General features: G+C 43.5%; 2 protein-coding genes across 3 annotated transcripts in view; both read left to right on the top strand.

Annotated features, from left to right (window-relative positions):
• The first annotated feature begins 391 nt into the window (after positions 1-391).
• Positions 392-10628, top strand: znf512 (zinc finger protein 512). The gene is made up of 16 exons (XM_012819314.3): positions 392-680; positions 1214-1314; positions 1614-1666; positions 1953-2008; positions 2205-2410; positions 4270-4353; positions 4510-4614; positions 4721-4845; positions 5327-5413; positions 5504-5602; positions 5769-5936; positions 6250-6444; positions 8094-8195; positions 8305-8367; positions 8642-8740; positions 8973-10628. The coding sequence occupies exons 2-16, from the start codon at positions 1227-1229 to the stop codon at positions 9453-9455; spliced, it is 2013 nt and encodes a 670-aa protein (XP_012674768.2). The 5' UTR covers positions 392-680; positions 1214-1226; the 3' UTR covers positions 9456-10628.
• A 143-nt stretch (positions 10629-10771) lies between these two features.
• Positions 10772-25288, top strand: part of gtf3c2 (general transcription factor IIIC, polypeptide 2, beta) — a 31046-nt gene continuing 16529 nt past the window's right edge. Inside the window, exons 1-13 of one of the 2 annotated variants that reach the window (XM_031581352.2) lie at positions 10772-10900; positions 11650-11969; positions 12162-12468; positions 13168-13519; positions 14377-14459; positions 15029-15106; positions 15205-15303; positions 15728-15955; positions 16503-16614; positions 17691-17808; positions 23053-23084; positions 23451-23565; positions 25118-25262. In XM_031581352.2, coding sequence (XP_031437212.1) covers positions 11708-11969; positions 12162-12468; positions 13168-13519; positions 14377-14459; positions 15029-15106; positions 15205-15303; positions 15728-15955; positions 16503-16614; positions 17691-17808; positions 23053-23084; positions 23451-23565; positions 25118-25262 — 1931 coding nt within the window. In that variant the 5' untranslated portion in view covers positions 10772-10900; positions 11650-11707. Of the gene's footprint in view, positions 10901-11649; positions 11979-12161; positions 12469-13167; positions 13520-14376; positions 14460-15028; positions 15107-15204; positions 15304-15727; positions 15956-16502; positions 16615-17690; positions 17809-23052; positions 23085-23450; positions 23566-25117; positions 25263-25288 lie in introns of both variants that reach the window. The other variant, XM_012819278.3, reaches the window with a different exon arrangement.

The raw sequence follows: 25288 nt of genomic DNA, 5'->3' as shown, positions 1-25288 counted from the left end.
AATACATTAATGTCTCCAGATCCAAACAGGCCAATAATCTGTCCTGTCTGTTTCCATAGTGTAGTGGTGTATGCAAAAAATAACACAAAATCACCTAAACAAAATAACCATAGGTAGCCTAGGCCTAAACTCCACTAACCCAGATTTCTCCCTTTTCCAAAGCTAGCGGTCCCTATGCTTCACAAATGTGCTCTTCCCACACCCTTTCTTTCAAGTTGTCTCCATTTTTAAAAATATGAATAGAACGAAAATACTTTAAATGCCAAATTGGCTGCAACTCGTAGAATTCCAAGCATACAGCTGTTTAAAAGTTGTGCTCATTTTCGATGATCCTAGTGAACTCGCCCTGAAGGAGGAAACTGCGTTCCTAGGCCACATGTACCGCCCACCGCTGACAACCGTGTTGCTCGGGAGCGAAAGGAACATGCATCTCATTTGTTGCCACGGAAAAAGAGGGCGTCCCCAGCATGAAGTAATCGAGCAAAGGGGCTGTTAATGGTTTCCTCTGGATTTGGCGAGCGACGGTGAAAGGAAGTCGGCTTCAGCAACAACGATCAATTGTTGTTGTTTATTTTTTACATACACTCGGTAGCATACCATTACCAGTATGCGCTGCCAGAGAGAAAATGTACGGTCGCACAAAAAGACGACAGGATCCTTTGCCACTTAAGAGGCGTGAGGTAGGGTAGACATGTCACATTGTGACTAACCTAGCTCTGTTTTTCCCCCGAAACGATTGCAGCGATTTGCACGTGTTTCTTTTCTGGTTGTATGCAATGTAGCATTGCTAGCTTCTGCTGCAGCACATAGGGAACCAACGGGTTTTTTTCCAGGGAGTGTAAGCTAATGGTCAGTATGTGAACCCCAATGTCGCTGCAAGGATCCTAACGAAAAGGCTACTCGGTCGGCGGACAATGATGGTGGCTGAGCTCTCTCCTCAAACGTTACACCGTGATCGCCGTTCTGCAACGGAATAAAAATAGTTCGGATTGTGAAGTCATGGGCTGTTTGATTACTGCATACATTGTCTGACAGTCAAGTTTAGACAAGCTGATTTTATTCTATGCGGTGGCCTGTATTTGAAACAGGACAATGCACAGCGTCAGACTCTGCTGGGATTTGTAACTGTTACTTGTTGGATTGCTTTAAAATGCTTTGCAATGACATTTTAATCCAAAGATAGATATACACTGACCTTTACTCACTTGTTTAGGTCCAAAGAGAACATGGATCACATGCACAATAACATGTCTGTCACGTATGTGACCACAAAAAGGAAGATCCCCAGGCCACAATTAAAGCCCAACACACAAGGTAATCTTGTGCAGTAGTCTTAGTTAACTGTTTATGAATGCTTTTTTTTTTGGATATATAGAAAATTAATAACATTGTGTATATATAGAATCCGGACCTGACTGAGTGTCAACCAAGCCTGTATTTTCTTTTTTGTAAAATAATGATGTTTGTTCAATTGTTAATGTATTCATGCATAGATACATTTCTTAGCAACATCAGAAATCTATATATCTGTATATCTCTATCTATCTATATGTCTATATACATAAAATCTATCATATCTGCCTAAAATTGAATGGTTGTCAATTTCACCATAGTTACCAAGGCATTGGACCGAGACTTCGAATTAGGGGGGATTGGACCATCCAAGGTAAATTACCCACTTTACTGAAGACTTAGAACAGAAATATCCACGTGTCCCCAAAACTGTAATTTAGTCAAAAGCATCGATCCTCTGAATTGACTGGTGGTATGGCAGCTATGACAAAGATGACACAGACAAAGTTGTCTTTCATAGGTGCATATCCTATTATAAACTTCCCTTCTATGATTTTTCAACCATTTTATGACATTAACAAAGCTGTTTGAGATATTCTGGTGTTCAAAGGAAGACCCAACCCCTCTAGAGCATAACCACTGCAGCCTTTGTTTTCCAGATCGAGGCATGTTCTCAGAAGACTCAAAACATAAAGAGGACATATGCAAGAAAAAAGTAAGTGCAAATATTTTAACCACTAAACCTTTAAATACGTTTTAAAGTGTTCTTTTATGAAGGCTTCAAAGGAAGTGAAATCTCCCAGCCTCTAACAGTGAGTAAGTGAGCTTAGTTTAGTATGCTCTGTCTTTGCCCTAGGCACCCAGATATAAGAGAATGACTGGTCCACATCGGTTTGTGGTGTCTCCTACAGATACCACGACCTGCAGCCTGTCTTCATGAGTCCTACGGAGGATCCGGCTAGCGAGTCCTCGTCCTCCTGCTCGGTCATTGCCTCCAGCCTGATCAACGGGACGGAGGAGTCCCACATGGGACCCATGAGTCACATGGGTCACATGGCCTACAGGATGCAGGGCAGAGAGCCGTGCTGCCACGGGCTGGAGGGCATTAGGGGGACTGGTAAGGTGTCGCGCACACATACGGTCTCTGCTGAAGTAGTCTGAAGGTTATAGGCAGATGCGTGTCAGGTATAGATTCAGGATAGAGATCTATTATGTAATGGCTTCTGAATAAACATGTGGTATGGTTTCAGGGAACAGTGTGATTCATTTTAGTATCTTTTAATATGGACTACTTTAAGACATTTAGAATACTTGGTGTATAGAGCAGGGGTCTTCAACCTTTTTCAGCCCAAGGACCCCTTGGCTGAGAGAGACACTGAGCAGGGACCCCCACCCCCGCCGCCCCAAATTTGGGCCTGATATTCATATAATTTATTTGGAACTAAGTGTCAGTCACACACAAACACTCCCCTACACATGTTTGAACAGAATTACAAATCATCTGTGACACACAACTCGTTTAAATTTATTCTGTTTATTATTGACATCTTTTGAGAATTCATCATTCATGTCTTTCGCAACAACATTCTCCCTATGAAGCATGCAGTGCGTCATACATGGCTCTTGCACCGTCTGTGCACATCGCGACACATTTTGGCCAGGGTATATCATGTTCACGGAAAAAATTGTTGATCACTTTGAAAATCTTTTTACCTCCAGGCAGCTGCTTACAGAATAGAAATTCCTCCTGCATCTCATTTTGGTCGACAAATCACAAAAAAGCTAAAAGCTGAGCGTCGTTTGACACATCGGTGGATTCATCTAATTGTAGTGCAAAATAATCTGCCTTCGGGAGTTTTGCGACTAGTAGTGCCCTCCCATCAGCTGCCAATTCATAGGGCGGGCATTGGGATGCTTTTCAGTTTTTTTACGTACTCATCCTTCCCAAACATTGTTTTGCACATATCACTAGCTGTTGGCAATATTAAACTTTCCGCATGGCTGTTTGGTCTGAGCGACACATAATGCAACTTGGTAAGAGGCTTTTAAAGCTAGCTCGCACACTTTGGCTGATTGTCTCATCAAGGTCTGCTGTCCCTCAAGATTTTAAACGGGAAATATTAAATGTTTTTTTTTTCTTTCAAGTGAGCACGGGTTGTCTTTGAGTGTCGTTGCAGCTTTGATGGTTTCATAGGTTCGTTTGATAGCACGGAAGAGCAAACCACGCACACTGCTAATTCTTCACCATCGGTCTCTTTGTAGGTGAAGGCAAACTTCAGATAATTCTCTGAATATTTACGTGTCTTTTCCCGTTGGCGCTTTTCGCTGTTCATGGAAGGGGTGTTGGCATCCTCTGAAGGTAGATCATCTGAACCGCCATCAGTGGTGTCTGACGAGGAGCTTTTGTTCCGAGAAATTACAAAACGATCAAGTATTTCAAATTGTATGGTTATTGCAGGTAACGTCTTTTGGCACCAGATAGCTAAATGTAGCTAAAAGTGCATATGTTGCCATTATGATCAAATTATCGCGTGAAGACTCATGGGTAGCCTATGTATTATTTTTAAGGAATAGAAAGCAATTTTTACATTCTGTTTATGTTTATGTAGTCTTGGACGTTTTTAATTTTTGGAAGAGGGAAAAAATGCTTCAGATGAAATCATTTGGCGGACCCCCTGCAGTACCTCCGCGGACCCCCTGGGGGTCGCGGACCCCCGGTTGAAGACCTCTGGTATAGAGGAACCATCTTGCCTGTCATTTTCATAATAGCACAAATTAAAGCACAAAGTAACAAATCTTTTTTTTTTTTAAGACTAAAGGTGCACTATCTCTAAAACTGTATACATCCCACACTTCCTTCTAATTCTTTGTTGAGTCAAACACAAAAATCTAGTGCAGGATTAGCTGCAGTGAACTAGCATTACTTTTTCAAATGGTTTTAAATCTTCATCTCTGATGGCGGTGGTTCTTCTGCAGGTTATGGCATGAAGAGGAAGCAACCAATAGAGGAGCCATGCAGGTCCCCAGCTACAAGCCTTCCTGGGGTTATAAGAGAGTCAGGTATACTTTATATAGGCCAAAATGACACATTATATTATATTTTGTTATATTATATTATATTGTTTAGGAAGACTTACTTGTTCTCCCTTTCCTATGCTTATCTTCAGTCACTCATGGATGAATAGTGTTTGATAGGTTTGAATGCTTTATTCACAGTTCTTGTGGTGGAGCGTACCGACAGCAGTCACCTGGTTCTGCCATCTGAAGAGCCGAGGCCAAGGATCTTCACCACCAAGAAAGAGCCGCCAACTTACCCACCAGGTGCGTTGAAGCACCAATCCAAAGCGTCTTGAATAGCTTTTACTCAATGCTTTTAGCGCTGTAGATGTGAAATACTTGCTTTTGTGCTGTATGTATTATGGAATAGGGAGCCAAGAAGAGAGGTGGCAGTTGCAGATCTTGGGAAAGGGAAGAGTCACGTGTCCCAAGTGCAAATCGGTCGGAAGGAAGACAGTGGAAGGCCTAAAGAAACACATGGAATCCTGCAATATGGTAGGCCCTGCGAACACGTTTTGCCCTGTGAGAACATTACATCTCTTTTAATGTAACCTGGGTTGCCAGAACCTCTGGTCTGGGGTCAAACCTGCAACTACAGGGATTGGATGTAGATTGGCTTGCAATGAGCCTGGAAGCCATCGGTGCAACACTATAATGCACTGACCTCTGTTACAGTGTCATTAGTTGTAATATGGTACGGTACTCATTAGTAACATTAGTTTGAATAGTTAACTTCTAATTAGTTGGAACTAATAACAGAGGCAATTCAAAGTGACCTTCAGGAAGGTGAATTCCATATTTTTCCATCACATATTGTCTATGGGAATAACATCTCTCCACTGATTGCAAAGCACCATGTTTTCTTAGTAAAGAGATGAAAACTATTCACTACTCGCTGTTCTTCCCCTCACATACCCACTCCGTCTTGTGTGTAACAAATGTCCTGTTGCTCACTAAAGGCTGTGTGCCCCCACAGCACCCCTTTACATGTCCGCACTGTGGAAAACAACTGAAGTCCTCAACGGGGATGAAGTACCACCTCATGGCTGACCACAACAACCTGGTAGGACTTCCGCTCTATGTGTTTGTATTTTACATGTGTGTTCGTTTCTGTCTTTCCTCTGTCTCACTTTGTCTGTCCTGTTTTTCTCAGCCCTCACTTGAGGAAGGTAATGGGATGGACGACCAGGCGCTAAAAGAGAAGCTCCGGAAGATTCTGAAAAGAATGGGTAAATTGAAATGCTCCAAAGAGGTATGTTTTGTGACCTCCTTCAACAGAACTGTAGTAGTAGTAGTAGTAGTCATTTTCAGAAATGTGGTTGAGGTAGAAGTTGTAGTAAGGGGAATAGTTGTTGTTATTTGTGTTGTTGTTGCAGTTTTGTTGTTGTTTACTTCTTGGCTTTTCCCACTGTTTCCAGGGATGCAGTGGCAGCTTCACTAGCATCATGGGTTACCTGTACCACACCAAGAAGTGTGGCAAGGAGGAGTCAGAGCTGGAGAAACTGCTGCTGAACTGCAAGCACTGTGGGAAACCTTACCGCTCAAGGGCTGGCCTGGAGTATCACCTCAAATCTGAACACGCTCCGGTGAGTCTTTCCCCTTTATGGTCAAGATCCATTCGCAAATAATAGTGTTTTTCATTTAAGACGGTAAGCAATTGCTAGTCATTTCATGCATGGGTATTACGTTTAATTTGAAAACAAAAACCAAGAATTGTATACGTTTCAGTAAGCAACTGTTCAAAAAAGAACTGTTTCTTGTTTGATTTGGTGGAAGACCATGCACAAGATTCAGTGTTCTCAACTATATCCTTCTTCCCCAAAATCAAGGAATCCTGTTGATTCTCAAAAATGTAACGCATAATTCTTCTTCCATCTCCCGCTTGTGACCTGTCCACAGACGCCCCAGAAGACGGACGAGGACGAGTCGAAGACCCAGCAGGAGCCCAGCCCAGAGAGGACACCCAGCGGTCGCGTGAAGCGCATGTCCGCCCAGGTGGCAGTCTACCACCTGCAGGAGATTGCCAATGATGAGCTTAGTAAGGAGTGGCCTAAGAGGAAAGTTCAACGGGACCTGGTCCCGGACGATAAGAAGGTACAGCATATGGCCATCTATGAGCTGAGCTACTTCAGGGGTACGTTCGTCGTAGGATTGAAGCTAAGTTAATCAATTGGCCTTTTAGCCCGTTAAGATTAGCGAGCTGATTGAGAACAGCAAATATCGGTTCGTTAACGGCTGATCCGCATCCTAATCATGTGGTTAATTTCAACCAGGCTAAAGTTATCATGGCATTTGCGCGTGCACGTCCTACTTCAAAAGGCAGGAAAGGTCGATCACCAAAACCATGATTTTCTAACGGTATAATGGTTCTAAACTCAAAGAAAAGGGCTCTTTTTTTCTCCGCTGGCGAGTAGGAGATGAACATGAACGCTTATGAAGAATACAAGACCATAATCATGGCAAAATTCAACACCACCACCGCTGTGAGAGCAAGGTGTGTTGGGATGTTTATAGGGTGATATCTATGTATGAATACCTAACGGCAAGAGTCAGCTGGTACAGAGGTTTCCTCTACCGGTTTGAATCTGCATGGTTGCTAGTTCAAATCCCCTCACCTCCTTCCTCGATATAGTGTTACATTTCCTTGGAAGTCGCTTTGAATAAAAGCGTCTGTTAAATGACTAAATGTATTAATAACAAATGCAATACATTGAAGCAGTGAAAATAAATTGTCTGTATTTCTCTCTATTCTTATCATGAGTCCACCGTAATCATTTTCTACAATAATGATATGCTATGGTGTACTAATAACACTCATATCATTATGAGTGCTTTGTTCTCCGCATCACCGACACTACAAAAATGTACCACTCGCAAAAAAGTGCAAGACAGTCAATGTGGTGTTTGCAATAAATGACTCGAGAAGGTCTTGTAAATTAATGATTCCTTGTCGGCTGAATCGGTAGCGCTCATACAAGAATAATGGATCTTGGCGATCGCAAAGAACTCTCTCCCTCCGCTAATCTAACTCTAATATCAGTCCTTGGTCAATGGGATCCCTCCTTTTTCCGGGGGTGTGGCAAGCTTATCCAGCTACACTTAAGTTAGCCTGCCCTGGAGCAGGTTAGTGCTAATCGATATGTAACTATGGTGATTTATCAAAAGTTGCTTCCACGAACCAAAAAGAGGGGCGTTTTTTATCTTAGCCTGAAAATTAGCTCGCTAAACCGTTTAGCGAGCTACGACGAATACCCCCCAGGTATAGTCATCCATTATGTTAGGGATAATGGATGGCCTGCTGATCACGTTGCAAACTGAACTTGACTGCTGTAACGGACAGTGGTTGCCAATGGCAGTGTTAATGTTTAGTGTTAAGTGGTCAATCTAGATTCTAGATGGTTTGTTGTTTCTGACTAATCAGAGACGAGTATCTCTCAAGCCTGTGTAATATTCACATTGGCATTTCATTATTTCCATTTATACAACAGCTTGATCCGGTCGAACAATGTGTTCATTTTTTTGTAGTTTGTCACCATAGTGTTCAGATCGGTGATTTTGTAATGATGTTCTTGACACCTCTGTCCACCTCAGCTCAGCCCACAGGCACCATCTGAAGTGTTATACCTGAATGCAGATTATTGAACTAAGTTTAAGTATCCTAGCAGGATGCTAAACGTGCTCTTGTGGAATGTGCCTACATGCTTGTTTGGAGAAATATCTTATCTCATTATGTGTCTTGACAGCTCAAATATGCCCGTCCTGGACTGCCAGCTTTCAGTCAGGAGGTTCTGCGAAAGTGGAAGAATGAAGTCAAACTGCAAAGAAAAGTGCAATGCCCTAATCAGGTCAGACCTGTAAAAAAATATTTTAATGATCACTAAACTCTTCAATGTGAGTGCCATATCTGTGAAATATGTGAATGCCATACCAACAACCGTTGTCCTTGTTCCAAAGGGATGCGGGGCCGTCTACACCAGTGTGTCTGGGCTCAAAGCTCACCTGGGCCTCTGCACGATGGTGAGGGACTTTTTTTATTTTGTCATTTTAACATCTGTTTTTAAAAACATGCTGCTACAAATTGTAGATTATATCAGACTACTCTGCAACTGTGACCAAACCCAATAGAAATTAAAAAAAAAAAAATTGGAAAAATAATTCCAGTGACTGAATTTTTTTTTTCCATTTTGAATTTTTTTTATATACAAATCTAAAGCCAGTTTTTTAAATTAAGGTTATAATGGAAGGCTCAAATTTCTCATCCAGATGTCTTTTTTTAATTCTGCTTGCAAAGGGAGAGTTTGAAGCTGGAAAATACAAATGTCTGATATGCCGTAAGGAGTTCAATTCAGAAAGTGGGGTGAAGTATCACATCAACTCCGTCCACTCTCAGGTATGTAATTATCTACAGAAGCAGAATGAATAGGTGGAACACCTGGAATAACTGGCTAAAGGTCTCTCTGAATTGTATGCAGTTACGCACCAACTTGTCTGTGCATCCAATGTTTTCTTGTGTAGGGTCCAAACCCAACAATGTTGTGCACTGGTACTGCTACCAAGAGTAGTGTTCAAAGTCTGGAAATGTCCTTACCCACTGTTGGCTTCCCTATCTGTTACATCACCAGGAGTGGTTTGTGGTGAGCAAAAAAGCCTCCAAGAATTTCGAGAAGCTGCTAAAGACAAAGCCCAGACTCATTGGACCAGAGCCGACTCCCGAGCAGAACCCGGATCTCCGCTTCACCCCGGGCCTCAGCACCTGGCAGGAGATGGGCCCCCTGGCTGCCCCCTCCACCGTCATCATGGCCAACCCCGGAGCCACGGAGGCCGAGGGCAAGAGGCAGGAGGAGAGGGAGAAGGACGGAGAGAAGGAGAGAGAGCCGGGGCAAGAGCAGAGTCGGGGGAAGGACTGCTACGACTTTGAAGGCAGCGACAACAACAGCCGCAACAGCAGCAGCAGCAGCGGAGGCAGCTCCAGCAGCGAGTCCGAGACGGAGGACGCCGTGCAGACTGGGCACGACACGTGGGCCCTGAAGAGGCCGCCCATCGCCGATCCCCATCACGCGCTCCCTCCTCCTCCTCCTGCCAAGCTGCCCAGGGCCAACCCCTAACCTGCCGTCCTGCCTTTGCCCAGCATTTCGCGGACCAACCCAACATCACTGGGTTCCCAACCCCTGTCCTTTCACACAAATTGTGTGTTTGACATTTGATGTACTACAAGTAGTACAGCAACAGTGAACTTTAACCTTACTAGAGTAACTGTGTTTACTTTCAACACATCGGCTCTGTGACATCCGTGTGCCAGTGTTGTTTTTGTTGTTTTTTTTTTGTTTTTTTTTCAGTTGACCTCAACACAAAACATTGAACAAGTGGAACACGAGGGAAAGTGGGCTATACCTTACCACTGTGTCTGCCACCACCTGTATACAAACTGTAGACTTCTGCTCAATATGTGTTTAACCAGCTGCATGTGATGTGGTCTTCTTGTACTGAATGCTTCTTCCTGAACCCACGGAATGGTAGTGATGATTGCTACTGTACAAAAAAAAAGGAAAGATGGTGGTGTTGTTTTTGTACAGATAACATTATAAACGCTAATCATTCATTTCTGCATAAGAGAGCAGTAGTTAGATTGGTGCGTGGCTCTGGATGTGCATTTTGTTTAGAAATGAAGTTTGAGTGATTCCTTCATGATAAAGAGGAGTAGGGTGCAGAGTATTGCATGGGTTACTTCCTTTCTGACTGACACTGTGCATGACAGAATATAGCACTGTCCCACAGTGATGAAACACTTTTTTTTTTTCAATTTGTCATTTATAATATTTTTTAACACAAAGGACCAAAAAAAAGTCTTCAGACATCGCTAGACATTACTAAGTTTAGTTCATGCTATATGACTGTGTTCTGCAAATGATGAAGGGAATGCATGCATTAACTTGTGCAGAGAGAGGGAAATCATTCCACTGTACTCTGTAAATCTGTTTCCCAATATGCCTTGTTTCGTCTGCAAAGTAACAGTAGATGACAATTGTATTGAAGTTAACGTACTGTTTTTCGTAGGTTGCTGTCAGCTTAACACCGTAACCTCATGGTATACATTAGTACAGATGGTTCTGGAGTAACTTACTCGCCTTGTAACAAGCTGTATTTATATGAAAGTATATTGTTAGATTAGTCAACTTGTATACTACTTGTGTTTTTTTTATTTAGAACATATGTAACTTTTTCAGCAACATAAGGAAATGTACTTTCGACATGTGTAATTAAAGGTTTGTGTACTGTTACAGATTGCATTTTCAGGGTTGTTATTTTTGCTGAGAAAATATGATCTGGCACCACCCAGTGGTGAGATGTTGAATTACAACTCCAACATCATATTGGAAGAGCTTTCTTTCAGTGGGGGGCAGCAATGAGTAAAGTTACATTGTATAAAACGCCTGAACAAACATGGCGGAGCACATAGTCGTGCAAGGCTCGTGGTGCTAGTATGTGTACTGAACAGCAGATATTATCGATCGTGTGCATTTCCCGATTTTCCGTCAGGTAGACGACGAAAGTAAGTATTTTGTAATGTTATGATGGACCTCCAGAGTTTTTAGAGCGATATTATGGTCCACTTTTCGGAAATTCGACAGGGGTTCGAACCGGTGATTCAGTGCAGGAAGGGCCTTTTTGTGGTCATGGCTTATAAGCTTGAGCTACCAAACTAATGTGTTTTACGTGTGAATAAGACCTAGTCTCTTGTGTTGTCTGCAGAGAGCCAGTGTTTCATGTGCCCAGTGTTTTTAACATAAATATTCGCTTTGTATTATGTAAGCCTTAACATATCTCAGTTATGTGTCAGTTGACGTTGCAAAATGTAGCTGGCTAGCATTACAAATAAAGTGGCAATGTAACGTTAAGCAGCCGGTTGACCTGCTCTAGCTAACGTGGCTTACAAGGATGTCAGAATGAGTACATTTCATTTGAACTTAGCCAACTTCTTTCATTAATCTGTATCACTTCACCGATATCTACTTTCTCCGTTCTTGTTATGCTATGTAGCTAGATGTGTACCTTACTGTCACTGATTTGGATGTCAGTGCTCAAAAGTAATTTAAAGATGGCAAGTTAGCTAGCTAACGTTTAATGAATGACACCTAACGTGAAACGTTACGCGAACACGAGTCTAGCACCAGACGGTCCTGAACCTTTGGTTACCAACGACTCTAGCAACTTCAAAAATACTCGCACGACCAGTTTTATCACAAACTTCTCATCATGTTTCTACGTATGGATTACAGTACACCTTCCTTGTTTTCTTAGGTATGCATAGGTAAAACCTGGCACCAGATCACAAGAGAGTGGACACAGTAGCTGTTTCATGGCATCTGGTACCCATAAGTTGGGCAGATGCAGAAATAGGGTTATGGGTTTGCCTAAAGGAGAGGATCTGGTACAGCCAGCGGGGCGGCGACGTGGTCAGAGTGCCAACAAGTCGTCTCTGAGCGCAAATGGGGATTCATCGAAAGCGCCTGTGAAGTGCGAATCACAAGCATTTGACAGCAACCTGCAAGAGGCTGAGTTGGCGGCAGAGGTCGGATCTGATATGACCAACTCCACTCAAGGAACGGGTCAAGATAATTGTGAGAAAGGTATCACAACTAGTTCTAGGTCTCTGTATGAGATTGAGATGAGATCTTTAAGTACTTAGAAAACTATGTCAACAATACCATTAAATGTTATCATTAAATCATTTCTGTGGGCCTGCCAATAATTGTGAATTGTGTGATGTATCAGTAATGACACATAATTTATGCTGTAATTTATCCTCAAAGGCATACAATCAGACAGCACTCTGCTGACGTCTGAAGGGTCCACAAATGCAACGCCAACGAAGACCAAACGCAAAGCTCATGCTTGGTCTACAGGCAAGCGCCGGAGGAAGCAACCAGCGGAGACCTCCCCCAAAACCCCCAAAGCTGCCCCAGCTACCCCGAAGGCCGCGGTAAAGAGACGGAGGTCGGCCCCACAGGCCACCAGTACGCCCATGGGCAAGATCGCAGCGCCACTGGAGGCCCCATCATCCCCAGGCACTCCGGAGCTGACGCTGGGCGGTCGGCCCAAGAGGAGAGCGGCCAAGGCGTATGTAGTCCTTTGCTCCCTGCGGCATTGCAGCATATACAACCACTTTTGCTGAGAAAACTCCCTACATATAAAAACTTCTACAGAGCACACACACACACACACACACACACACACACACACACACACACACACACACACACACACAGAGAGACACCAGCAGTAGTATTTTCGCTATAGGAGCTTTTTGCTGCTGAAAATACTTCAGACCAGTGTGGTATTGCTGGTCAAGTTGAGAAAGAAAACAGCACAGACAAAAACTCAGTATACAGTAGGCTTGTCAATATGGTCAGTGACCAGCTGAGGGCAGCATGGTCTTTGATGTCCATCTTTTACCAGCTAAAATACACACACACACACACACATACAGAACAATAATAGCTTTGGTTTCAAGTTTGTTGCTTTTAATGCTGTTAATTGAATCCTGGAAGAACACTTAAGTCCAGTATGGTTGCTGTTCAAATTGTGAAGAAATCAGCGCTGAATTTCTCGTCCTGTCACCTCAGTGCATTCTGCCATCTTTGACAGAACTGTGTCACCAAGGTTCTTTTTCACATGAATGATTGATTGATAAGATCGATATGCATTGACGTTTCTGCTCTGCTTTGATTTTGTTTCGTTTTTTTTAATCAATTTTTTGGAATGTATTATTAATTAATGTACATTAATCATTTTTGTATGTTTTTTAATCGTTTGCAGCGCAATTGAGTACCTTCACAGCCTGGTCAACAGCCTGAACGACACCCATGCGGACTCCCAGAAGACAGACGATGAAACGGACAGCGCTCCAAGCACAAAGACGAAGACGAAGACGCCAAAGAAAGCGGCGACGGGCCGAGGGAAAAAGAGGAAGGCCCCTGAGCCAGACAGCGACCCGGCCGAAGATTCTGACTTTGTCCCCGAGGGAAAGGAGGAGGATGATGATGAGGAGGAGGACAGCGAAGAAGTGGAGGACGATGACCTGGATAAGGATTTTTCCTTGCAACGCGAGCCTCGCAAAAGGGGTGCAGGATTTCTGAAAGAGTTCACTAAAAGAAGTCGACCTCCCCAGGTGAGTGCAGGCTCAAGTTAAGCTCTCTTGGCTAAATACAGATCATTTGCATGAAGCTCACAAAGGGGTTCATCACATATGGTGAAAAAGTACTTGATAAAATGATAATGAGCCTTTACTTAACTTTTCAAACCCTTTCAAGCACACACAATTCACAAGGTGGATGGATGGTTGGATAGATGGAAACATGAATGGATATAGATAGATGGAAGGAGAAGTGAATGGATTGTAGACCTTTTTTCTCAGGACGGTCAGGACACTGAAGACCCAAAGTCTTATGATTTAATGAGATTCCATTCAGCGCCATCTTCTGTGAGATATGGCGGTATATCTGGGCTTCTTTGACCTTCTTTAAAGTCTAACTTTAACTTTTAATCTCTTAACTAAACGATATGACTGAACTGTGCTGAAACACTTCAATGCTGGTGTTAATATTAACAAGGTTCCCATTGTTTATAAAAATCTGTAGTTTATGGGTTGAAAATGAACACACCATATACTGTTAAAAATAATTTCTTAAAAAAGAAGTACTCTTTAAACTAGGGTTACTTAAAACATAAGTAAATCATTTTTAACCACAACTGGAGAGTTCCTCTGGCCCTTGGTTGGAGCATAAGCTTCCATGTTTGCGTCTCCTAACACATAAGCTGTTTGTGTGATCTACCGCCTCTCCTCACACACATACACATACACATACACATACACACACACACACGCACACACACACACACACACACACACACACACACATATGCACAAAGCATTGAATGGAAAGAGTGTGTTTTTTTATAATTATTCAGGTTATTATATGAATGTATTTGTTTATTTTAACATGATGTATTTCTGCATCTCCTCAGGTGGTGTATGGCACTGCAAGCAATGGCCTCCCCAATAGGCTGATGTCCCCTGTGTGGACTGCTTTCCCTGTCCACAAGGAATTGTGAGTCTATGGTCTCTGCGTCACACAGTGGATTCCTCAGTGCATACTGGCGATGTCCTCCCTGTGTCTGGACACCTTTTTCATTTTCCATTGATTTGTCCAGTGGGGTTCCTCTGGGGCTCTTGTCATGCGTTGCAACACAGTGTGCTTCTGCAATGTCAGTAGCTGATATGGGGAGACATTGTAATTAGACATGCTGGAATGCACCAGTGAACTAAACACTTCAGTTCATATTTTAGACACTTTTAACGAACATGACAATAATCATCAGTAAGCAACATCAGGGCATGTTTGGCTGGAGTACTGCAATAAGAGGTCCTTGTCCTTAGGCGACTCACATGTGTAGTATAAACTGCGCTGACAGGGTCCTCTGAGTGTAGGATCAGTTTGCATTGGAGGAATCTTGTTTACAGTATCATATTCCCATGGGCCTTCCTAGGAGCCCCTTTGAAGAGGGGGTTATTTTAGTAATGAAGCTGGCTTAGAAATTCACTTGTATGAAGAGCTTCGTGTAAGGAAATGTAGGAGAGGATCTGTGTTGCATAACTAAGTGTTTGTTTTGCTTTCAGCCGTAATGATAACCTGCTACCGTGGGTCTTCCCTGAATGGATACCCTCGCTGAAGGACTGGCAGTTTCTGGCCACAAGGTGTGTGAAGTCATCGTGCCACACTTCCAATAAGCTGAAAAATAATAATATAGTCACTTTTTGCAATATTATAATAATACAATGTCATTCTTCTGCAGTGAGGCTGAAGCATATCTACCTCAAGAGACGGAGTCTCCAGCTTTTATGCTTTCACGAGAGCAACTGACTAAAGGAAATACCCTTCAGCGACTGAAGAGGTCAAATATAATCCTTTCATTATCTGTTCGCCATTTCGTCCCTGACGAACATATAAGAAATGTGGTATTTTTAAAAGCGACATTAGGCTGATTTTTACTATTTTTAACAAGAGTAGTTTGTATAACGTCTTCAGATTAGTTTTGATGGTATTTGTGAGGAGGAGAAAAGGAGAACACTGTTTGTTCTGCCAAGGCCATTCACTATGTAATCATGTGCACTTGGTGGGAAATCCCTCAAAGTTAAGAAGCTAAATAGCCTTTTATCAATGGCAACTATCCTGTTTTGCCAGGTAAATCTGTTGGCTGTAAACTAGTTAGCTCGTTTCAGACAACAATTCTGTAATGCCTTTCAAAGTTGCCATTATTGCTTCATTATTAAACACACAGCATCCATTTCCTTGTCTTTTTCTTTCTTCCCCTCCAGATTTGAGTCCATGCCCTACCACGGTGAGCGTTGGGACGCCACCTTCTTTGTGGGTGGCCCTGTGTGGGCCATGGAGTGGTGCCCCTGCCCCGACGGCTCCACTGGCAGCCAGTACGTGGCCATGTACTGCAACAGAGACATGGACAGCCGTCATAAAGTGAAGAGCCTGCACACGGGGCCGGGCCTGCTGCAGATTTGGGACCTGGGAGACCTGAACTACCGCACCAGGTCAGGGTTTGGTTTCCGCTAGCATTTTTTCCTTGCCAGACAAATACGAAACTTTGATACATGAATCTGTTACAAACGCGAAAAACAATGTAGCCTGTATAATGACCATGCCCTCAAATCAGTTTGACTGTTACCAGGATGTCATCCTGGGGTGAATATTTCATTGTTTCCCACATATAGACTTTACTTGGGCAGGCTGCCCAGGTAAATTAATGGCTGGCAAAGTATATTTGGTGACCCTGTTTAAGGATATGGTTTATGTTTTGTATGCGCATTATTACCAGACATTTTGACCAGCAAGTGTTTAATATAAAAAGCGTCTATGGCAAGTATCATTGTCCAAATCCTACTGCTAGTACCACACCTTGATTTTAAACCCGTTTCAAGTATAATTTTTTTTGGTTTATGGTAAAGTCAAAAATATCTAATCAATATGCATGTTGTAAAGACATTGCAAGTGGTAATATCTGAAGTTCTTATGTCTGTGTGTGTGTGTACCTTACCGTCCCAATGGCACTGCCTTGCTTATATCCCTGTTTTCCCTCAGGCCCTCCAGAGAGGCCCAGCTGTCCTACTGTCTCGCCCAGGATGAGGGCTGTGTGTGGAGCCTGAAGTGGTGCCCCTCTGGGGCCTGGGAGCTGCCCTGCACAGCTCGGAAGGTAGGGGCACATATCTTAGTCTTCAGCTGTAACGAGGAGGAGGCGGAGGAGGAGTAGAAAGGGAATAGAGCATTGACCTGTGTAGGACTAGGTGTTACAATCCTTCTTCTAATAGTTAAAGATGCTATATGTAAGAATGTTTGTAGAAAACATTAAAAAAAAAAAAAAAAAAAAAAAAATAGCAACAAAATGTGAAGACATAACCGTTTTGACACATTGTCAAAAAACACCCATGCTCTGTGTTGCCCAGTTATCCACAAACGTTTGCATGGAAAACAGCTAGCACTGGCCTATCCTCGCTCATAATACCACTATGTACCTCAAGAGGTGATAGTGAGTCGATGAAGTGAAAACCGCAAAGCCAAGCAAGGGTTCTGTCACTGGCATAAGCCCACGCTGTCAGGAGTGGTGTTTTGAATCGCTCCTAAAAGTCCTATTTCAGACGCTTAAATAATGACAGTTAAAGTGTTTGTCAATTGTGGAGAAATGGAATGCTGCATTTCTAACATCAGCTAACTCTAAAGCTTGAGTGCTTAAATGAAGACCAACAGGGTCTGTTTGCCTCGACTAAGTTAATGTAACATATAAATATCAGTTACTCTTGATGGAGACACTAGTGGTAGCCTAGATATCTTTCAGTCATTTACATGTTTTCATGCTACCTGTAGCTTTCATCCTCCACCCCTTAGGCCTGACCTTTTGGTTCCTTCAAAAGGAGAGGAGGTAGAGGTGTGCAAACGTAGTAATATACTGCCCCCTGTCTGCTTGGGGTGAGGAGTATGGGATCATTTTGCTCGCTATCTGACAGCTTGTCAGGCTAACATACGGCTCCTTTTATTGATTTGGCGGTGGGGTTAATCTGAGCAAATAGGATTTTTGCAATATTGTATCCTTTCTTGTGCTGTCTATTGAACCCATGATCTTGGTATTGTGACTGCAACTACTATTGTAATCCCCAGCAATTGAGCCCAGACAGTCAAAATACTGATGTTTTCATTAGTAAATCATCACTTCTCATAATTGAAAAACAGCCACTGTGAATGTCCTCCAATGATCCAACAACCTCTCCCCTCCAGAGCCCCCAGATGCCCAGACTGGGTCTGCTGGCTGCTGGCTGCTCCAGCGGCAGGATCGTCATTTACAGCCTCCCACATCCCGACGCCCTGCTGACGCACAGGAGAAGCCAAACAGACGGTAGGTCATTTATGGGGGTGGGGGGGTGGGGGGTATTTACACTGTGCCTGTGTAAACACAAAGGGGCTGATTTATTAACAGAATCACAGATTGCGGACCCATATGCGACTAGAACACGCTACACTGTAGAATTCTTACGTTACTTAAGTGGAAAAAAGTCATAGAAAGTTAAGTTAAGGCAATAGCTTTGCCACTTTTTAAATCACATTTCTGTCTCTCCTCACCCCTAGTGCATTCTGGTGGACATATCGACAGCTCAGCTATGAAAACGAAAGTTATTTAGTGCTTTAAAAACAATCCCACATGCATTCTGCAACAGGCAATTATTTAGGCTGCCTGTCATCCCCTGTCATGCGTCTAGCTGGCTGGATCTGACAGAAATGAAAATCGACAAGTTTGGGAGATGGCAGTATGGCAGCCCACCTCAGATCCAGCTTCAGGTGTTAATTAAGCTCTGGGGCTTAAGTAGTTCCTATCGAGTCTCTCCTGGCAGGAATGTGATAAGGAAAATTGACATACTTTGTGTTGAATTTTATGTTGAATATGTTATTCCCATTGTGGTTAAAAGTGGGGAAGAAAAGTGTACATTGTATATTACTGTGTTTTGTACAAAATATTCAGTACACTAACGTACTTTGAAATTTCCTGGAATGAGTTTGAATTGGAAATATAGCAAAATTAATAGGAAACATAGTAATTGACAAGGTTAGAAATAATTATTTTTAATTTTAATAATTGGGTCCTTCAAACTTTGCTTTCGTCAAAGAATCCTCCATTTGCTTTTCTTTCAAAAAGAAGCAAATTCTTTATATATTAGTGCCCCCTATCCTTTCAACGGTGATGTATAAATCCTAACAAATCAAAACATCACCTCATACTACATCAGAGATTTGCACAAAAATAACATGATGAATTGTTGGGGAAAAAATTATTGAGTTAACAATAATGAGTGGGAACAGATGTGCTGTCTGTGCGGATCGGATTATTAAAGGCTGCAGTTACTAGCCTTGCCAGAAGGGGGCAGCAGTGATGAGAAGATGTCAGGCTAGTTCCACAGATTCTTCGCTCATTATAGTACCACATGTGTTTCTTTGTGAGAGACTTCTTTATTAATATACACACATCTGTGTTCATTGTCACATGTTCACTATCAGTTACAATTGAATGCCCGTCATTCTTAAGAAGAGACAAATAGGCATCTCTGTATATGAAATGGCTAGTAACATTCAAAAGGTATTCGGAGGGCTATATAGCAGATGCTTTTGAAGGGAAAGCCTGTTGCCATTGGTAACACAAAGCTCCTCCATGTTGTATAGTTGTGAGTAGCTGTGTCTTGTGCTGAGGCTTGTCCAGATTGTATGGCGATCAGGTGCCTCTGTAACAGTGGAGGAGCATTCAGGTTGAAATGGATGGGCACTGTGCTTGCAGCGTGTCTGTCCCTGTGTCTGGTGGGCTTGGGCCATTACCCGCTCATCTCTCACAGCAGGGCTGTTTCAGAGGAGACCACCGCATTATTCTCACGCCTTCTAGCCCATGCTCGGAGAACCTCTGGCCCCTCCTCCTCCTCCTCGTGTGTCTGTTTTTGTGTGTTGGCATGCACACATGCATATGTGTGTGTGTGTGTGTGTGTGTGTGTGTGTGTGTGTGTGTCCTGCGTGTTTTCTCTTCCTCTTAGATTCAGGTAGACGGGTAGGGGTGAGAGAGATGATTGAGAAGCTGATATAGGGAGCAACAAAGAAGCGAGAGAGATAGATAGAGGAAGGGAGAGGAAGTGGTGTTGAGTGAATGTAAAAAGGATGAAGCACGGAGTCCATTTCAAAACTCATTCATCCTCCCCTCTCTCCTCCCATGCTTTTACTTCAACCTTTTTTTCCTCTCTTTCTTTTCTTTCTTGCATCATTTGTATTAGATTGTATGGGTGTCTCCTTCAGCAAATATGTTGACCGTGGCTTCTATTAGAGCCAGGCACAAACTCGATACCACCGTCCGAAGTCCCATCAAATTTAATGCTTCCTGAGTTGCATATGTCCGACGACACATCGATCACGGCGCAGCGTTTATCTAGGAGCTGTCATCCCCAGAGGATCTTCGCTTAATCATCGCACCCCCGTTGTGACAGGATATGATCTAATGCGACTGCTCTAATGACCTCTCGCCACGGAGGCAGGAGCACCGATGTCGGATGGGGGCGACTGGACAATGGAGAATACGTGCCACCGTTATGGATGATGCTGAGTGCATGATGCATAAACCAGCGGGTGGAAAGAGGCCCGCTGTCAGTAGAACGCTCGTAGCCGCGCGCACCGTGATGGATGGCGCCCCAAACGTGCGTGCTGTAGAATGAGTGCTAGCCTCGGGTCGCGGCGGTAAAGACTGTGCGCATTAGATTAATGGGCGGTTTGGAGATCGCTGTCCGTCACGTTTGCGAGCGAATGCACGCACCACTCCTCTGATGGTTCGAGACTGCATTAGTCACTTACTGGAGGGATTTAGTGGTGGACATGGTTATGTCTTGTAGGTCACTCGTCAATGAAAGACCTTACATATGCAACAGAGGTCCTCATTCAGCAGGAAGGGAAAACTAACAAAAGAAACATAACTTGCCAAACTCGACGCCATCCCTTTCCCAACTGTTGGTTACAACTGGCGGCTTGGAAATGGTGGCCTTAGGGGGACCGCCGGATTACACCAGTCCATAATCATTTGTGACTGGTAGAGAATCCTGAACTCCGTGGTTTGTAGCCTGAGGTGCTTTCTCATTATTCTTGTGATGGTGTTTGTGTGTGGATTAGAACAAAGAATTAGATTGAGCAGAATGGACATTTTTATTCCCAGCCATTTTTTGGTCCATGTCAAGCACGGAAGGGGAGGTCAAATGATATCTGGCATCTGGTAAACAGCGTGGTTTTGGCAGGTGTAGAATGCTTACTACAACACTTTCGTCACAAACAAGCTCAGCTCAGCTCTCTTCTCTTCTCTTTGTTCTTGTACTCCCTCCTCTCCCCCGGCAGTCAGACTTATTTATCGATTCTGTGTGAGAGTTTAATGCTCGCCTAATGACGCTTCTACCTCACTGCACCCTGGGCTGCCCGGAGACATGCTCAAGGGTAACTAATGTTGACAAATCTCCACTGTACCCTACCTGTATTAATTTGTCTTTCGGTCACTTTACAAATGTTTTGTCTTTGTTTGTCGCACCAATAGTTAAGATAGAAACTCAAGCAATGTTAAGTGAACAGGAAGGAGTGGGTGTTTCTCGTCATGGTCTGCTTTGGGATTCTGTTAAAACCTTTTGGTCCCGTTGTTGTAGTGTTGCCTGTTCTGCAGCACTGCTAGGTTGACTTAAATGTTACTGTGCCTTACGCGGGTCCCATGGCAAAGCACTGGAAAGGTTGCAATGATGAGGGTCAGGTATGGTAGGGGTGTGTGTGTGTGGGGGGGGGGTTAAGGTTTCAGGACTCACTGGCTCAGTGACCCGCTCTACTGCTGGCAACATTGGCCTCTGGGGAGGTGACCTCTATCACAGAGCTGGGCGCCCCCAACCCCCCCCACAAATGTACCTACCCCCCCCCACCCACAGACAACAGATGACACTGTCATACCGGAGTGCCCTGGCTGGCTGGCACCAGTGTGTGTGTGTGTGTGTGTGTGTGTGTGTGTGTGTGTTTGTATTTGTATTTTTGTATTTGTATTTTTTTTATTTTTTGTCTCTCTCTGGGGTGTCTCACTGTGTGTGTTTTTGGAGAGGGGGATGCTTTCTGTGTGGGTTATCTCGCTCAATAAATGAGTGTGTGTGTGTGTGTGTGTGCGGGAATTTTTAATACCATCAGGAACAAGGTTTTAGTCTTTACAGTGATGCACATCAAGGGAGAGATAAAGGTTTCACATGCACATCCAACAAGTTTAAGTATCCTCAAGTAAGCATCGTGAGTAAAATAAAACCATCACTCCTTGACCATGTAGGCAGGCACTGAACAGTCAGCAGACCCAAGACCAGAAGACACATTCCAGCCAGTCTTAAGGCAGAGCACATACATTTGGAGACTAGTTCATATTTGAGCTCTAATTCTAGCTGTGAGAGAGAGTGATTGTGAGCTGTCAGTCACCTGCAAGGTCAAAAACACATTTGAGTGCCTATCAGCTAGTGAACAGGCCTCCAGAATGGAGGGACATAGACCTGACCAGAGACCTTATGATTATAAGAGACATGTGAATATAATATACGTGAGAATAACGATTCTGATCCACAACCCTTTCAATGTGCTTGTGTGTCTTGGTGCAGCACTAGAGAGCAAGAGGAACTCGCCTTATTTCATTTCACAAACTGTACAGTGTGATGTTGCCTGCAGAACCAGAGCACACTCCACTTAAACAAGCATGCAGTCGAATAACAATGAATTTCTTTGTATCACGCTGCAGGCTTGTCTCCGAGACGGGGGGGGGGGGGGGGGGGGACACACACACACTGTCAGGACTAGCAGTGAAATGGTTATAGGCAACACACACACACACACACACACACACACACATATAAATAGCTTTTTGAGAGTGGGGGAGATGAGAGGGAAAGGGGAGGGGGCTGTCTGAAGCTTCTCTTCGCTCAATGGAGGTAATTTACTAACTTGTTTCCATCAGACAAGGATCTATAATTGAAATGACAAAAAAGAAGCATCACTACTCAGTTGTTAGTGTTTAAAGCCGTGAATTTCAGCCGAGTTCCTGACAGCCTTCCCCCCTAGTGGCTGTCACTCAGAACGGGCCTAGTCAGCCCAGGAGGAGGGGCTTCTGAAGAAAGGGGCGGCCCTTTGACTTATTTGAGTTTCATGATTGGACGACTGGAGGTGTGACTGAATGTTTGACTCAGGCGCAGTTTACTGTCTCAGGCGATTTAGCTATTATGGGATTGAAGTTGAGATTTGGTTGTTTTGGATTGTTTTTAATGAACAATTAATATAAAAAAATACAATAATTACAATCTGTGTTTAAAAGTCCATAGGCTGATTTCCTTTTTTAAAACTAAAAGCATCTATTAATTAGCTGCCATTTGCCATTAGACTGTTCATTGAGGTTTTGGCCTGTGATGTAGCACAACAGTATAGTCGGGCTGGGACACGTCCCAAATCACCGCCTCAGCACCTTCAAATGTCCCCTCTAATAAACGCGTAGACTGCTGTTGAATTATAGTCTCTCCCTTATCGATAAATATGCACAGCTTATAAACACTATTTATGTCTTTCCCAATAGGTGAAGCCAGCCAAGGGCCTCTGATCTGTCGGGTAGGTCAATAACCGTTCTCCAGCATTTCATCCTCCCCGATAAGGTCCTGGTCCTGCCACCCAATCACCTGTCACCTCTCTGCCCAGAGTGCTGTGGCCACAAGCAGCGCCGTGTTCCTGTGACAGTGGGGAGCCACGACACTTTTGATTTTGCTACACTGTTATGCTATGGCTCAATCACACAGCAGCTTCAGTTCTCATTGTGTGCCTGATATTAAGTCTCCTGAGACTTCATTTTTTTAATTCATTTAACTTTTTTGTTTTGTTCTTAGAAATCTGTCAGGATTGTTCGTCTGAAATTGACTTTTTGAGTAGATTGCAGGTACACCTCATTCTGGTGACTGGGTTTGGGTGTGGTGTTTGCAGGTGCAGCCGGTGCTGACCCTGTGTCTGGGCTCCAGCAGCATCAGCGGACAGTGCCTCACCCTGGACTGGATGCCGGTGAAACCACACAACCTGCTGGCGGCCGGCTTCTACGATGGTACCTATGCACCTTAAACTCCCCCTTTTCAATTTCCACTGGTTTTTGCCTAGTCACTAGTCTTGAATGAGCTTATACAACAGCTTCTATATTAATGGCATGTACCAGTCCATCTGTCTAAATGGTCTTTTTCCGTGCTTTCTGGAGTTTTACGAGGTATTGTAGTAGTTTTTGTTGAGGTAGAAATACAGTGACTTGCATAGCATTCATGACCATTCTCTGATTAACAAAAGGTGCTTACATATATTTTCCCAGCCTGCATTTTGATTGTTAAACATTTATGCTGTAGTTTGTTTCTAAAAGCTTTGTCTACTATAAATAAATAAATAAATAAATAACTCAAATATGCTGCTTTCATAAGTATTCAACCCCTAATTAATTAGTTAGGTTCCTTTGAAGCGACACAGCACCAGGTTTGCAGCGCTTTTCCCTCATTATTCCTTCATTCTTCCTAGATTCTTTTCCCTCATTCTTCCGAGATTATTTTCCCTCATTCTTCTATTTGTATAGAACATTTAGGTTGGTGGGATGGCGGTTCTGGCCTGTAGTGACACAGATTCTCTGTAGGATTTTGATCAGGGCTTTGACTGAGCCATGCTAGAATATGGCCAGAAAGCTCTGTTTTGGTCTCATGCGACCATAAAAACCTTTCCCCATATCTTAAGCAACCTCCATACATGTTTAGTTGTTGATCTCCTAAAACAATGGCTTCTTTGTGCCACCCTCCAATCGAGTGCATTTGTATGGATAGGTCTTAAGATTGTGGGCTCCTACACCTGCACCCCAATTCCAGCCACTGATTTTAGTAGACTTTTCAGGGTGAAGGCTGGATTGGTGGTCACCCACACCTGTTAATACCCGTCTTGGTTGCCTGCTTTGGGGGACGGCCTTTTCTACAAACCACGTGGGTGGTGTGGTGCAACTTCCACATTCTTCTTGGATGGATCCAGTGGTGCTCAATTTGACATCAAAACGGGATCTCTTTTCCTCACTTCGAATCCTTTGAATCACCTTGTCTTTTTAGTTTTCATTTCTTCTCGTATTTCACCTGGTCGATGACCCTTAGACCCTTACTGTTTTTTTTTTTTTCATATCCAGGAGATCTCTACTGAAACCACTCATAGGTAGTACCTAGTTAAGATCAGCTATGGTAATTGTGTCAATTTGTTATCTGCCTTAATCTGGAACTCAAAAGCACAGGGGTTTGAACACTTATGCAAGTGTTATATTTCATTTTTTTTATTTCCAAAGGCAATGTACTAGAGCATAAATGCTCGCAGTAAAAATGCTGATTGGGAAAATATGTTTAAGTATCTTTTGTAATTGTGAAAATGGTGATTACTTTCAGGGGGGTAGAATAATTTTGCGAGGCCCTGTAACAGTAAAGATTGTTTATCAGTCTACTGAACATCAGGTGCTATGTTTGGTTGTGATTTTTGTCTACTGAAACATCAGGTGCTATGCATGGCTTTGAGGCCGACGCACGGGAGAGAGCCTCTCAGGTGTGTGTTTGTGTACATCTAAAGCAGGTGTTGCTCTGTCTCCCCCACAGGTATGGTGGCGCTGTGGGATCTGAGCACAAAGTCCTCTCTGCTCCGGGTTCGCGCTCCGGGCAAGTCTCCCTCTATCCACCCATTCCACAGCTTCCTGGCGCACGATGATGTGGTGCGGTCAGTCAGCTGGTGCAGAGCCTCTGGGTGAGAACACACAGCTAAACACACCT

This window comes from Clupea harengus, chromosome 15, assembly GCF_900700415.2.
Source record: "Clupea harengus chromosome 15, Ch_v2.0.2, whole genome shotgun sequence".
Classification (NCBI taxonomy): Eukaryota; Metazoa; Chordata; class Actinopteri; order Clupeiformes; family Clupeidae; genus Clupea; species Clupea harengus.
The sequence above is the reverse complement of the archived record's forward strand: the minus strand, read 5'-3'. Positions and strand labels throughout refer to the sequence as shown.

What these genes read in the sequence shown, in the direction of transcription:
- znf512 (XM_012819314.3), top strand. Translation starts at nt 1,227, where the DNA reads ATGGATCACATGCACAATAACATGTCTGTCACGTATGTGACCACAAAA. An exon ending in AATTGAAATGCTCCAAAGAG is followed by an intron (nt 5,603 to 5,768) that starts GTATGTTTTGTG and finishes CACTGTTTCCAG; the next exon opens with GGATGCAGTGGCAGCTTCAC. An exon ending in TCAACTCCGTCCACTCTCAG is followed by an intron (nt 8,741 to 8,972) that starts GTATGTAATTAT and finishes TTACATCACCAG; the next exon opens with GAGTGGTTTGTGGTGAGCAA.